The sequence below is a fragment of the Boleophthalmus pectinirostris genome, unplaced genomic scaffold, assembly GCF_026225935.1.
Source record: "Boleophthalmus pectinirostris isolate CB_2022bp ecotype Guang Dong unplaced genomic scaffold, ASM2622593v1 HiC_scaffold_5, whole genome shotgun sequence".
NCBI classification, from domain to species: Eukaryota; Metazoa; Chordata; class Actinopteri; order Gobiiformes; family Gobiidae; genus Boleophthalmus; species Boleophthalmus pectinirostris.
Window position 1 is genome coordinate 31,142,503 of NW_026571404.1, and position 12,540 is coordinate 31,155,042.

A 12,540-nucleotide genomic window follows, 5' to 3' on the forward strand; every position below is an offset into this window, starting at 1 on the left:
TTCATTATTCATAGAGCTCCCAAATATGGACATTCTAGGGCTGTCCATTCACAGACCATTTAGATGTACTGTACATAACAGATCACATTAGTATTGTTCTATAGTGTATTAAGCCTCTCTACTCACTTGCATACAGGACACCTCCACGTCCCCCTCTCACAGTTGAGCTGAAGGTACGACTCCAAATCAAAACACTGCAAAAACACAGAGTAATGTTAAAAGAACTCTCCACTAACAAAACTAAATTCATCTTAAAGGTACATTGCATAATATTTCTAGTGCAGGTCTGCCACCTGCTTATGTTATTGCTACATTGTCTAGAATGTTTCACAGTATAATTTAAAACTATTTATTATGAGGGAGACAAGCAGATTACAGTACTATGCTATATTACAATTCAGATCTTTGAAGAGTCTCCCCTATTCACAGAAAGAATTATTTTTAAGCAATAGAAACACCCACAATGAATAAATGGTAGATGGAAATGTTTAAAGTCATATCATAGAACATTCCAGACAAAGTAATAACATCCCCATGGAGACAATTAGATCACAAACCCTCTGCCCGAAAAGCTGCACAATGCATCTATAAGTACTTTATGTAAACCTCTCTCCAACAGACCTGGACATGTTTGCAGTCGTGGCCTCGCGCTGGGAGCTGGATTCTTCTGAAAGTTATGGGACACTTGAGGGAGACTTTGATGGCCGTCTGCTCCACTCCATCCTCCCCGTTCAGAGTGGTGTTACCCGCCGACGCTGCTACACTGCTGAAGTTCCTCTTAACTGTATAAACACAAGACAAGATTTAGTTCATAAATTGCAAGTATCTGAAGATTGTTTAGAACCTACATTACACAAAATCTTGAAAGTGTTTAGTCATGCTAGAATGTTGTGGCCTCATAAAAAAACATACCAGGAGTTGTATTTTGTTTCCTTCATGTTTGTGTAATTCTTTATTATTAGTCTGTTTACATCTCCAAAGTTGATGAAGTGAAGTGGTAGTTTTCAAGTCAACAACTACATTTTTACCTTTTGTTTAGTAGAGACTGTTAGTTCCAGGGCTGACAATTATCCAAATGATTCTAGTGAAGGTGTATGGAGTTTAAAAACACAGTGGAGCACTTCCTGTATCACCACATGACATCACAAGGTGGAACAGAAAGGAGTATTTCCCGTTTAAGAGAAGAACTCAACATAAATATGCAGGTGTTGTGTGTTAAACACGTGTGACTCAATGCAACAAAACACAACTCCAGGTATGTTTATAATGAGGAAACAACATTAACATACAGCAGATCAGAAAACAGAGTAACACGAGCCCTTTAAGTATGCAGAGAAGGTAGTAGCTGCAGTAATTAAGAGATCCATATAGTGAAGTGAGATGGAGGCAGTGTGGAGCTTACTTTTGGTGATACAGTGCTCGGCGGGCAGCAGTCTCTTCTTGAGGAGGCCCTGGAGGACGGAGCGCACAGATGGCCTATGGACCAGCTGCAGCACAAACAGGTGCGACTGCAATACAAAACACAGCAACAAATCAAACATGAGACTCCGCAATGCATAGTTTTAATGAAGGTGTACATTCTGCTGTAGTTCCTTTCTTCTATCACGTGTCTATCGCTGTCTGTTTATCATAATCTGCTCATTTGATTCTCAACCTCCCAAGTCTCAAGTCACGTATGTAGCCTATATAAATGTAATAAATATTTCCCTTCCTTCAATATGTTTCAAGTATGTGCATGAACCCTCCACCCCATCACAGCTGTACAACTATCAGCCTCATCATTCTCTTCCTCATTCCTATCTCTGAAATGTATTATATTTTGATTAAATTCTTCTTTTTTTCACTGCCACCCTTTTTTGTTTTAAAGGGACAGTTCGGAATTTTGGACATATGGCCTCATTTCCTAGTGAGCCAGAGTGTTGGAGACGTGTGGAAACACTTTTTTAAATATTCCATCCAGTCCTTGTGTTTGCAGAGGTTGCTGGTGCTAGACTAGAGCATGTCAGTGGCCATAGTTATCCTGCCACTAAATCAGTCTTACCCACTCCACAAAACACCCGAAGCAAATCTATTATAACACCAGACTGTTGAAAAATCTAAATGCCTGTGTCAATAGAATAATTTTAGAAGTAAAACCAAACTTGCATTTGAAGGATTTATGTCTGAGCAGCAGCAGCGAGTTGTACTTCCTGATAAAAAGCTTGGCAGCGGCGGACTGATATATGAGAATATAGTCCTTCAACATGTGACAATTCATGCGATGCAAGATTAGTTTTATTTTGCACAGACATTTACAACAGTCTGGTGTAATAATAGATTTACTATGGCCATTGACACCTCTGCAAATACAAGGAATGGGTGGAATTTTTTTTAAAGTGTCTCCACACGTCTCCTACACTCTGGCTCACTAGGAATGAGGTCATATGTCCAAAATTCCTAACTGTCCCTTTAACACTACAATATCCCTTATTATATCACTGCCACTGCATTTGTAATTAAGTAAAAAATAAAGTAAAATGCTCCTCAAAGTACTAATTACCGTTTTATGCAATTTGTGTGACATTTTAGGTCAGTCCTGTATACAAAACTTAAACAGTGTAAAAGTTCTGGCCAATCAGAGCAGGATGGGCAATGTTTTTTGTAGCTCTAGAAAGTAGAGACAGCAGTGACGTGTCATGGATTGGGCCAAATGGGACTTAAACTCAGTAACATAAGTACTTAATTATAAATGTATGGGTAGAATAATATGTAAGTACAAGTGTGTCTTTAAAAATCTATTCAAAATATTATAATTTTTCAAAAAAAAAAAAAAAAAAATGTAATTAGCTACTTTGCACTCCCGCTCTTATCTTTACCTGCCATGTTAAAATGACCAAAGTCTACTGTATCTATTCAACAGGAAACCGCACTTCATTGGTCTGAGGATTACTCAAAGTGACAGCAATGATGGTTATTTAAAGGTGCATTGTGTAACTTTTCTGGTAGAAAGTTTGCTACCCACTTGTCTCCATGGAGATGTTATTGCTTTGTCTGGAATGTTCCATGGTATAGCTTTAAACATTTCCATCTAGCATTTATTTATTCATTGCGGGTGTTTCTATTGCTCAATAATAATTCCTTCTGTGAATAGGGGAGACTCTCCACAGATCTGAATTTACTACATCAAATACTACTATGGTATGATATTAAACCTTTTTATCTTCATGGAGACCAAATCAGACTAACTTACGAGTCATATCTGTGGACAGGCATCTCCCCTCACAGTCAGAATGTCTGTTTTTGTAGGTATTTTTGAGCTTTAAAACCACCTGTAATTTAATAAACGTAAGGTAGAGTTGTTTAATGTCATACTGTGGAACATTAAAGGCAGAGCAATGAAAAGTAACACGATGCACCTTTGAAGTGTAAAGCTGAGCAGTACTCACGCAGCAGCAGGCGGTGACGGTGATCTGGATGGTGTTCCTCCCGGGCTGGCACACGTGCTTGAGGTGCAGGGGCTTATGGGAAGTCTTGTTGTCCCCTCTCTCGATGGTGAGGGGCGTGGCGTTCACACTGACCTGCACGGAGGCCGGCCAGTTCGTGTTCATCTGTCTGTCCTCGTGGTGGTAGCACTTGAACTGCAGCTCCAGGTCTGACCTACAAAGCCAGATTTGGAATTAATGGAAAGTAATGATAACCAAATCTCTAATCTTGTGGTACTTAAAATAGGAAGGCTCAGTAGAAAGTTTACTTTTCCTGTTAAAATGATACGTTTCAGAAATCGGTGAATTCTAGAAATACAAAATGTTTCCAATGACACGTCTTTTTAGTCCATGAAGTAAAATTTTAAACATTGTAAAAGTCCAAAATTAGAGCCTGAGACTATATAGCAGTAACAAAATTCTACCTTATCAGTAATTGAAAATAATATAATAATAATTAAATTTATATTGTTTTACTGTGCTATCTAGAACCTCTGTGTTATTCAGTTTATCATTACAAAATAAATTTAGCTATAAAATCATATCAGATTATAGATTACAAGGCTGGTATCTGATTTTAAACCATGAATGAGGAACTTGTTTGTGAACTGTAGCCACGCCAACTTAAATCTTTTCTACCGCCTCAATACTGCACCGTTACAAAAAAAAACCTTTCCATGCCCTGTCATACCCTGTCAGTAGCTTCTCTATTACTTATTATCCCAGAAAATGCTTTGTAAAATGCATAGGTTACATCTTTGAGTTAATTTCTTTCTCAATTACCTGCGTTTACACACTAGATAATATAAAAGTCATTTATTTAAACCATAAAAATTATAATCAGGTACAGGCACTTTAAATATTATCTTCATTCTTTCGTATTATATTGTTATATTTTTACATTAATGTCTTGTTTGAATATTATCTGGTGCAGGGCTCACCTCCACATGAGGGTCTGGTGGACGGAGGGCCGGAGGTGGAAGACGTGGTTACTGACAGCCAGGTTGTGCTCCAGACGGAAGGGCTCCAGCACCACCCCATCCCGGACTGGGAACGTCAGCCTCAGCTCTTCATTGGGATTAGCTACAAGTCAATCACACAGTAGACAGTATTTTACTATAACTATATCAGTTATTTTTTGACATTGAAGCTTAGTCATTGTTTAAAGGGCCCATATTACGTTATGTTCTGATCTGTCTGTTATAATGTTCTTTACTCATCAAAAACATACGTGGAGTTGTGTTTTGTTTCATTCACACATGTTTAACACACAAACCCTGCATATTTTGGCTGATTTCTTCTCTCAAACAGATAACACTTTCTTCTACCTTGTAGATGTCATGTGGTTATACAGGAAGTGCTCCACTGTGTTTTTAAACTCCATACACGTTCACTAAAATAATTTGGATAATTACAGCCCTGGAATTGCCAATCTTTACTGAACAAAAGGTAAAAAGTTGCTGTTAACAAAGCAGTTTAAGCTTTGGTTATGTAGACAAAACTCCAGGAATGTTTTTGATGAGGTAAAAACACTATAACATGGTTCAAAATAAATTTTGCGTAATATAGGACCTTTAATTGCAGAAAGAAGTCCATGATATGAGATGTTTGAAATTGCCAGTAAACTTTGCAAAAACATACTTGGAGGGGGCGGAAGCGCTGTCATATTTGGTTTCATGTCAGGGGGGAAGGGGGGCTTGACGTCCTGGTTGGGCGACAGATATGGGGGTATACTACTTCCTGGGGTCATGGGGGGCGTGGGGTTCCCAGGAACAGGAGAGTGAGGGTAGTTACCCGGTCTGGGCTATAAGAAACATAAATAATACATATGTTAAAATGGTTACACTAAAACAATAATATGTCAAACTAAACATCTTAGAATTTTAAGAAACCAAATTACTTTATTTAATTAAAGTAACATACCCCATTCCCTTGGCCATAAGAGTAACCTCCTCCAGAGAAGTTGTTGCTCTGACCATTAAAAGGCTCAGGCTATAAATTTGAATAAACACATGCATTAGTTTGGTGCAAAGTCAATCTGTTTTGTGAAGTCTACTGTTTATAAACCACAACATTTCCAAACTATACATTTTGACAGAAGTGGATTAAAAAAAACTCTGTAGCTCACCTTGTAGTACTGGCCCATGGGCACTCCAGGAGGGTACTGGCCTTGCCCCTGCTGCCCTGGCATCCTCTGCCCGGGGTAGTTTGGGGAGGGCAGTGGTCTAGAGGCATTGGAGGAGCCGTACTGGCCTTGCTGAGGTGGGAACTGACTGTTAGGTCCATACTGTTGACCCCCATAACCTCCCTGAAATAACAGCATAATTTGTAAGACTCATAAATGTACACAATAGTCTCTATAAAGTCTATGAGTCTGTCTCCTCACATCTCCAGGGTACGGCCTCTTCATGCCCTGCATGGGCATGCCCTGTCTGGGACCTCCGGGGTAGCCCTGCTGGGGCATCCGCTGGCCGTGCCCCCCAAAGGGGCCCATGCCAGGTGCTCGGGCCGGGTTCATACCCATGGGAGGGCCACTCATGTTGGGATTATTCATGCCCGAGCCCATGCCTCCAGGGGGTGCTCTGGGACCAGGCTGGTTCATGAATTGACTGTTGTAGGCTTGTGTGGGGCCCATTTGAAATGAAGAACACATCTAGAGCAAAAGCAGAGGAGTTAAATGCTGAATGTAAGATTATCAGTTGGAGTTCAGGGGTCTTATAGCTCTATATGCGTACGGTCTAATACAGTCCTCTTTTATGAGCACTACAGTCTGTTAGCAAGTGTGCACTCCGCCGTACCTGTCCGTATTGATTCATGTCTTTATTCTGGGTCTCCTGCAGGGCTGCCACGGTGGCGGTTGCCGTAGCTGTTGCAGTGGCAGCAGCAGCGGCGACAGCAGCAGCTGCAGCAGCGGCGGCCGGCTGTGTGAAGTCACCGGGAGGCCGAGTGTGAGACGCCATCCCCATCCCTCCAGGAGCCGAGTTTGGACCTCCAGAATAACTGCACACAGAGGAGAGAGGAGACAGTCACTTTGGGGAGGTACTTCAAGGTTGTGCTGTGTACTTTATTATAACTGATTAAAACCTTTGAATCTACTGCAAGAAAAAAAAAGTAATCTAAATGTAATGGACTTCAGCTACAGAAAGTTAGTCAATTAGAAGACACTCACAGTAGCATTCTGTGCCTATAGTATACTGCACAGTTAGTCTTTTTAGCATAGTAACACAGTGCAAATACAAGACTGCAATCACTTAGGACGCAAAGATAATTATAGGGACACATTAAGAGCTAGGCAATCACACCACAACAGTTAGTTTTGGTTCGTTGTCAAGTATGAACAGTTACAGTTTCACAGTAGTGAAAAAGGATACATTTTAAAATACAAGTTATCTAGGGTGAAGTGCTGAGGTTGTGGTCTTATGAGAGAAAGCAGATTTGAGTTTGTGCAGTTTGCGGTGGTGCGAGCTCGTGTTACCTGCCGCTGTACCCCCCGGGGCCTCCTGGGTAGCCTGGCCGGCCGTACATGCCCTGATTCAAATAGGGCTGGTTGGAGCCTCCTTTGTTTGAATACTGCTGCTGCTGCGCGGAAAACTGAGGCGAGTTCATGCCACCTCCACTGCCCGTCATCCCCGTGCCCATAGGGTTACCGCCAGGGTTCATGGTGTTGTTACTGTTTGCCATCGGATTCCCCAAAACCTGCAGCATAAGACAATATAAAAGGTATAAAACAGTTCAAGGCGAGAGATGAGAAGTAATTGAATTAATGAGAGAGCATGCAGAGCGCTAATGAAGCTACCTGGCTCTGTGTGGTGTTGGTGACACCCCACACGGTCGTAACCACAGACAGGGACCCAGGAGGCTGGTTAGTGTTTTGTTGCCAGGGCACAGAGTCGTAAGGAAAGGACCCATCACTGCAGAGAAAAGCAAACAAGACATATTTTCAACATCCATTCTACTTTAAAGGTGCACTGTGTAACTTTGACTTTACCTATTTAAGCATGAAGTGTCTTTTGCAATTAAAATAGGAATAATTTATAAGAGTATTGCTGTTATCAAGATGTTAAATATCAAATAAATCTAATTTTCTATACTTTTGACAACTCTATCTTGCACAATGTCAAAATAAGAAAAGTGAAAATGATTAAAGATACAAATGAAAAAGGCTCTTGCCAGATCCAAAAAATACTGCAATGCTCAGAATTCAGTTTTCCTCCAGATAACGACAAATATGCAAGTCCGTGTTTGGCATCAGAAACTCCTTAAACTATCATGGGGTGGGCTCGGGGCCAGGCAGCCGGGAGAGAACTGCTGATCTTGGATGGGGGCTTGTTTTTGTTCAGAGGTTAGCGTTTTGGACTGGACGAAGTGTTCAATATTTCCTCATAAAACCCCAAACATCATCCCAGAAAGCCTCCGCAGACACACGGAGGACTTGGCAGCAGTTTCTCCCTCTCTTTCTCTATCTCAGAAGCACAAAATGTTCCACAAAACATGACTTCACTTCATCTCCAATGTCCATGCAGCTCCACCCCGACTCTCCTCTCTAATAATATGGAGTATTGGGCTGTTTTTCGCACATAAGAGTGGGTTTTCAAACTCTTAGCGCTTTGTCTTGGAAAACACTTAAGCTGGCGGTGGTTCAAATCAGCTTAATGATTGAGGCTGGTGTAACAAGGGGAGAGTGCGTCTTTAAATATCTGAGTATTGATCCGAATCCTTCCAGGAACTAAAGAGCTGACAGTCGCAGAGAAGTTACATTATTCTGTCTGGGCAACGCTTCGGATCAAAGAATTTAGGATGAGCTTTAAAAGGCTGTTGGTGCATTTTGAGAGTTCATGAAATATTTCTAGAGACTGGAATTCATCTATAACGCCAAGTACTTTGGTCTTTCACACTGAATATACAAAGTAATGTGGGCATATGGAAACACATTAAACGTCCACTATGTAACTTTTCTAGTGGGGGTTGGTCGCCTGCTTGTCTCTGGGGAGAGTTATATTGCTTTTGGGAAATGTTCTACAGCAGTGTTTCCCAAACTTTTTTTTTGTGGACCTATATTTTAAAAGTCACAAACCTTTGCGACCCAAGTCATTAGACATTATGCATAAATCACTAAATAAAGGTGGATTTGACCATTAGTGAACACTAATGAGGATATTTTATTGTTGACTGAGTGATTGTGTCTCTCTGAACAATTAGTATTACTCAAATTTTAAACAATGAAAAACAGTAATTAAACCAGCAATAAAAGGATCTATAAGTCGCCTATTTGGACATTAAATTTAGCCCATTTCTTTTTCTTTTCAACATTCAATTGAAATTGGAACAAAATAGTCAATTAAATAATTACAAAAAGATTTGAAATTGTACAAAACATGTCTTGATATTTCAACATGTGTCAGAACTGTATATTGCAGACCTACATGCAGATTGTGACAAGGCGACCCCAAAAAATCTCTTGCAACCCACCTGAGGGTCACGACCTAGTCTTTGGGAAACAGTGTTCTCCAACATGGCATTAAATGTATCTATCTCAATGAAGACAGGAAAGTGGTCCTACCAGGCCAAGTTACAAGTCAAATCTGTGGAGATGTGTATGCATGTGTTAGTTTACGTTGCCAGTCCTGACCTGTGTGCGTGTGTATTTATGTGCGTCTGTACGTGTTTCCAGTCCTGACCCGTGTGTATGTGTCTGTATGTGTGTGTATGTATGTGCATGTGAGCGTGTGTTGCAGTCCTGACCTGTGTGTGAGTCCAGGCTTCATGCTGCTCAGACTCGGCTGCATGGGCACTTTTCCCGGTGCCTCGTTCTGGCGGTTCTTCTGGTGACGCAGCAGGAGCAGACGCCCCAGCTCCTCGCACCACGACGACAGCAGAGCTACACACACAAAATACACATGTCAGGAGAGCTACACACAATATACACACGTGAGCAGAGATTCACAAACAATATGCACACATTAGCGGAGATACACACACAATATGCACATGCAGAAGAGTGGTGTGTACTATTGGAAGAAGTGATTCATCATTCATAAATTTAGATGTACATTCACAAGTCTGATTATGAAAAAATGCAAGTTAATGAACAAATGATAGCAGCAAGTAACAAAATCAAATAAATCTGAACAGTTGCATGGGCACTGGGCAATGTTGACTGGGATTTTGGATGTTAGAATTTGCATATTTTTTAAATTTGATATTTTTGTATAAACTATTGACTAGAAAAGTGTCAAGGACCCAGAAATCTATGCAAACAACTTTCAAACTCAATGCAGAAAATAATGAAATGTAGCTTCACCTTCTAATTTGACAACATTTTAGCACTAACAGCCTTTCTAAAGAACATATTAAAAAGATCATTTATCGGTCAGTAAGATAAAAGATCCTCTTTTTGGCCCAAAATGGGGAAACTCCAGTGTTGCAACACATAGTTAAAAACATAAACAGCCTAAGAATAGACATACGCAATCAAAAATCATTATAATTTGAATGAATTTTAAGAAAGATAGCTATAAAAAAAGACCTAAAATCAATAACTCACAAAAGAAGAGAAAAAATACATTAAGTATGGAGGTATAGAGGTATGAAATTACATTATATTTTTATTTAAAATGTCGGTGTCAATAATTGTAACTGTAAAATTTACGTCGCAATCTTCTCTACACTGGAATTGACAATAAGATGCCCATTACTGCAGCAAAAACTAGTAACTAAACTGACTCGAAAACACATATTTGAAAATGTTACTGGATTACACAGAAAAATCTCCTTTACATTTCACTACAACAACTTCCAAGCACAACACCAGCCTTGAAAAGCACAATACAATGTTTAAATCCCACTGTCAGTATTTCCAAAGCCTCTAGAGGGCAGCGTTACTCAAAAAACAGAGCCCGACCGCCCTGCCCGCTGCTGTCTTTGTTGATTTCCCATCTCCCACATCACAGGCTCTCTACCTGCAGTGTCACAGCCGCACTGAAATCTATCTAACGCCCCGGACCTCCCCGTTTGAGCCACGAGGAGCAGAGAGGAACGGAATGGTGAAGCGAATCGTGCGCAGAATACAGAGAAAGACCACACGACCTGATCTAATCTACAGAGGAAGAGAAGAAGACGCCACAGACACATCCTCGACAACACTAGATTCTGAAAATAATTCTTCTTGTACAGATGTGGAGTTTTCGAGCTGATTTGATTTGCTGTTGTGACCAATAGGGCTGCAATCATTGACTGTATAAAGAAGTGGACTAAGGGGGTGCGACGTCAACCATAGCGTTCGGCTCCAGTCAAATGAAGCTCACTGAGGCTGGCAGATATAGGTATAAATTTGAGCAGTTTCATATTAGGACTAGGAATTGATTAGTTGTTAATACGAACATTTTAAGACCAAAATGAGGAGCCTGACTGCAGCAGTTACAGAGAGCGATGTTTATTTCAATACATGCTCACTTCCTGTTCTGACTAATGATCAAATGAATCAAATAATTGCAGTCGTATTTTGATAATCTGGACCATACAGACTCTAACCGCAAACGGAAAGACATTTTTTATAACAAAATCCAGTGTCAAAACAGACTAAACTATTCCAGATTTCAATTTACTTGGTTAAAAATTTAAACAAGCCTCAAATGTGCAATAGAAATAATCGTTTGACTAGTTGACTAATCGAAAAATGAACCATTGATGGCCGATTACCACAATTTGCCGATACTGATATTCAACTTCTAAAATCCATGCAAGAACCACAAATTTATATTAAGGTATTACACAAATTATTATATTATTATAACAAAATTTATCTGGGATGTAAAATAATTTGCTTCATAATTGTGTAAACATACAGCCATATTTTTTAGACTAATTATAATTTTTTTCTGTTTCTATAAAAAAAAGTCATTAGTCTGTTCCAAAACATCGGATACACTGAGAGCAAACTGGTTATGATTTGTGCAGCACAGATAAGATATCGGTGTCAAATAACTGCAAATTTTTCGATATGAGACGATACAATATCTTAGGAACGCCTTTGATATCACCGTTAACGCTAAACCATCTACAAATCCTCCCTTTATTCTACCATTTGTCTCCACACAGCCCCTCAGATCTCCCAGGACTACGACTAATCAGACTGTGGTGGAGCCTTTTCATTGTGGTAATAAAAGACAACAGAGCAGCAGTGGTGCACACACAAGATGCTTTCCTCCTCAGGCGATCGGCGACCCAATTTTTACATTTCCTAAAACTGTCAGTCAACACCCAGCTTTAAAAGTCAGCGGGTTGCCAGATTGGATGTTATTTGAACAAGGGAGATTTAAGGAGGTTGTCTGAGTCAGTCTCTCAGAAGAAGGAAATGTCAACAGATTCTAGAGAGTGTTTTGTGTGCGGATATTAGCTGACAATTATCACAATTACGATGAGCCTGGTTAGTCATTTTGCATTGTTTTTGTCTGATCAAATGGGCTGAACTCTCTCTAATAGCACGAATAGTAATAAAATAATACAATAATGTTTGATAATTTAGTGCACAATGTGAAACATGTACAGTACTTATCCATTAAACAGGTCTAAAAATCCTCCAAGCCTATTTTTAGTAGGGGTGTAACAATATCCAAGTCTCACGATACGATATCGTCACGGTATGAACGTCACGGTGCGACATTTATTGCGATATCGTGGGAAAGCGATGGTTGGGAGGCTCACGATTAGGGATGTAACAATATCCAAATCTCTCGGTACGATATTTTCATGATATACATCTCTACAAAACTGTTAATACTCTACTTTTTCCTTCTTAAAATGCCTTGACAAGACTTAATCCAAAGAACTAAGACTCAAAAGTGCTCAGAGGTGTTATTTCTTCTTGTAGTCTGCACTGAAATGAAGCAAAGGATCATGGTCTATGTAGTTCCCTCTGTCTCTTTTGAGCTATTGCTGCACCATAACTCTTAATTTAAGCAAAGGGACTTGTAATTCAATATATTGTGATGGTCCACGATATTATTGTGAGAACTTTGATGATATCACGATATTTTGGTTATTGTTACTTCCCTAATTTTTAGTAAAGTAGAAAGATAGT

General features: G+C 39.9%; 1 protein-coding gene across 9 annotated transcripts in view; it reads right to left on the bottom strand.

Moving 5' to 3' along the window:
- zmiz1a (zinc finger, MIZ-type containing 1a) overlaps positions 1 to 12,540 on the bottom strand; it is a 294,565-nt gene that overhangs the window by 5,691 nt on the left and 276,334 nt on the right. For 8 of the 9 annotated variants that reach the window (XM_055162367.1, XM_055162366.1, XM_020939662.2 and 5 more), the window contains 13 exons: positions 9,204 to 9,339; positions 7,258 to 7,372; positions 6,937 to 7,157; positions 6,260 to 6,461; positions 5,848 to 6,114; positions 5,590 to 5,769; positions 5,385 to 5,453; positions 5,103 to 5,265; positions 4,403 to 4,544; positions 3,426 to 3,636; positions 1,403 to 1,508; positions 622 to 782; positions 127 to 194 (listed from right to left, as the gene is read on the bottom strand). In XM_055162367.1, the coding sequence (XP_055018342.1) occupies positions 127 to 194; positions 622 to 782; positions 1,403 to 1,508; positions 3,426 to 3,636; positions 4,403 to 4,544; positions 5,103 to 5,265; positions 5,385 to 5,453; positions 5,590 to 5,769; positions 5,848 to 6,114; positions 6,260 to 6,461; positions 6,937 to 7,157; positions 7,258 to 7,372; positions 9,204 to 9,339 (2,041 nt within the window). The remainder of the gene's footprint in view (positions 1 to 126; positions 195 to 621; positions 783 to 1,402; positions 1,509 to 3,425; positions 3,637 to 4,402; positions 4,545 to 5,102; positions 5,266 to 5,384; positions 5,454 to 5,589; positions 5,770 to 5,847; positions 6,115 to 6,259; positions 6,462 to 6,936; positions 7,158 to 7,257; positions 7,373 to 9,203; positions 9,340 to 12,540) is intronic. The other variant, XM_055162368.1, reaches the window with a different exon arrangement.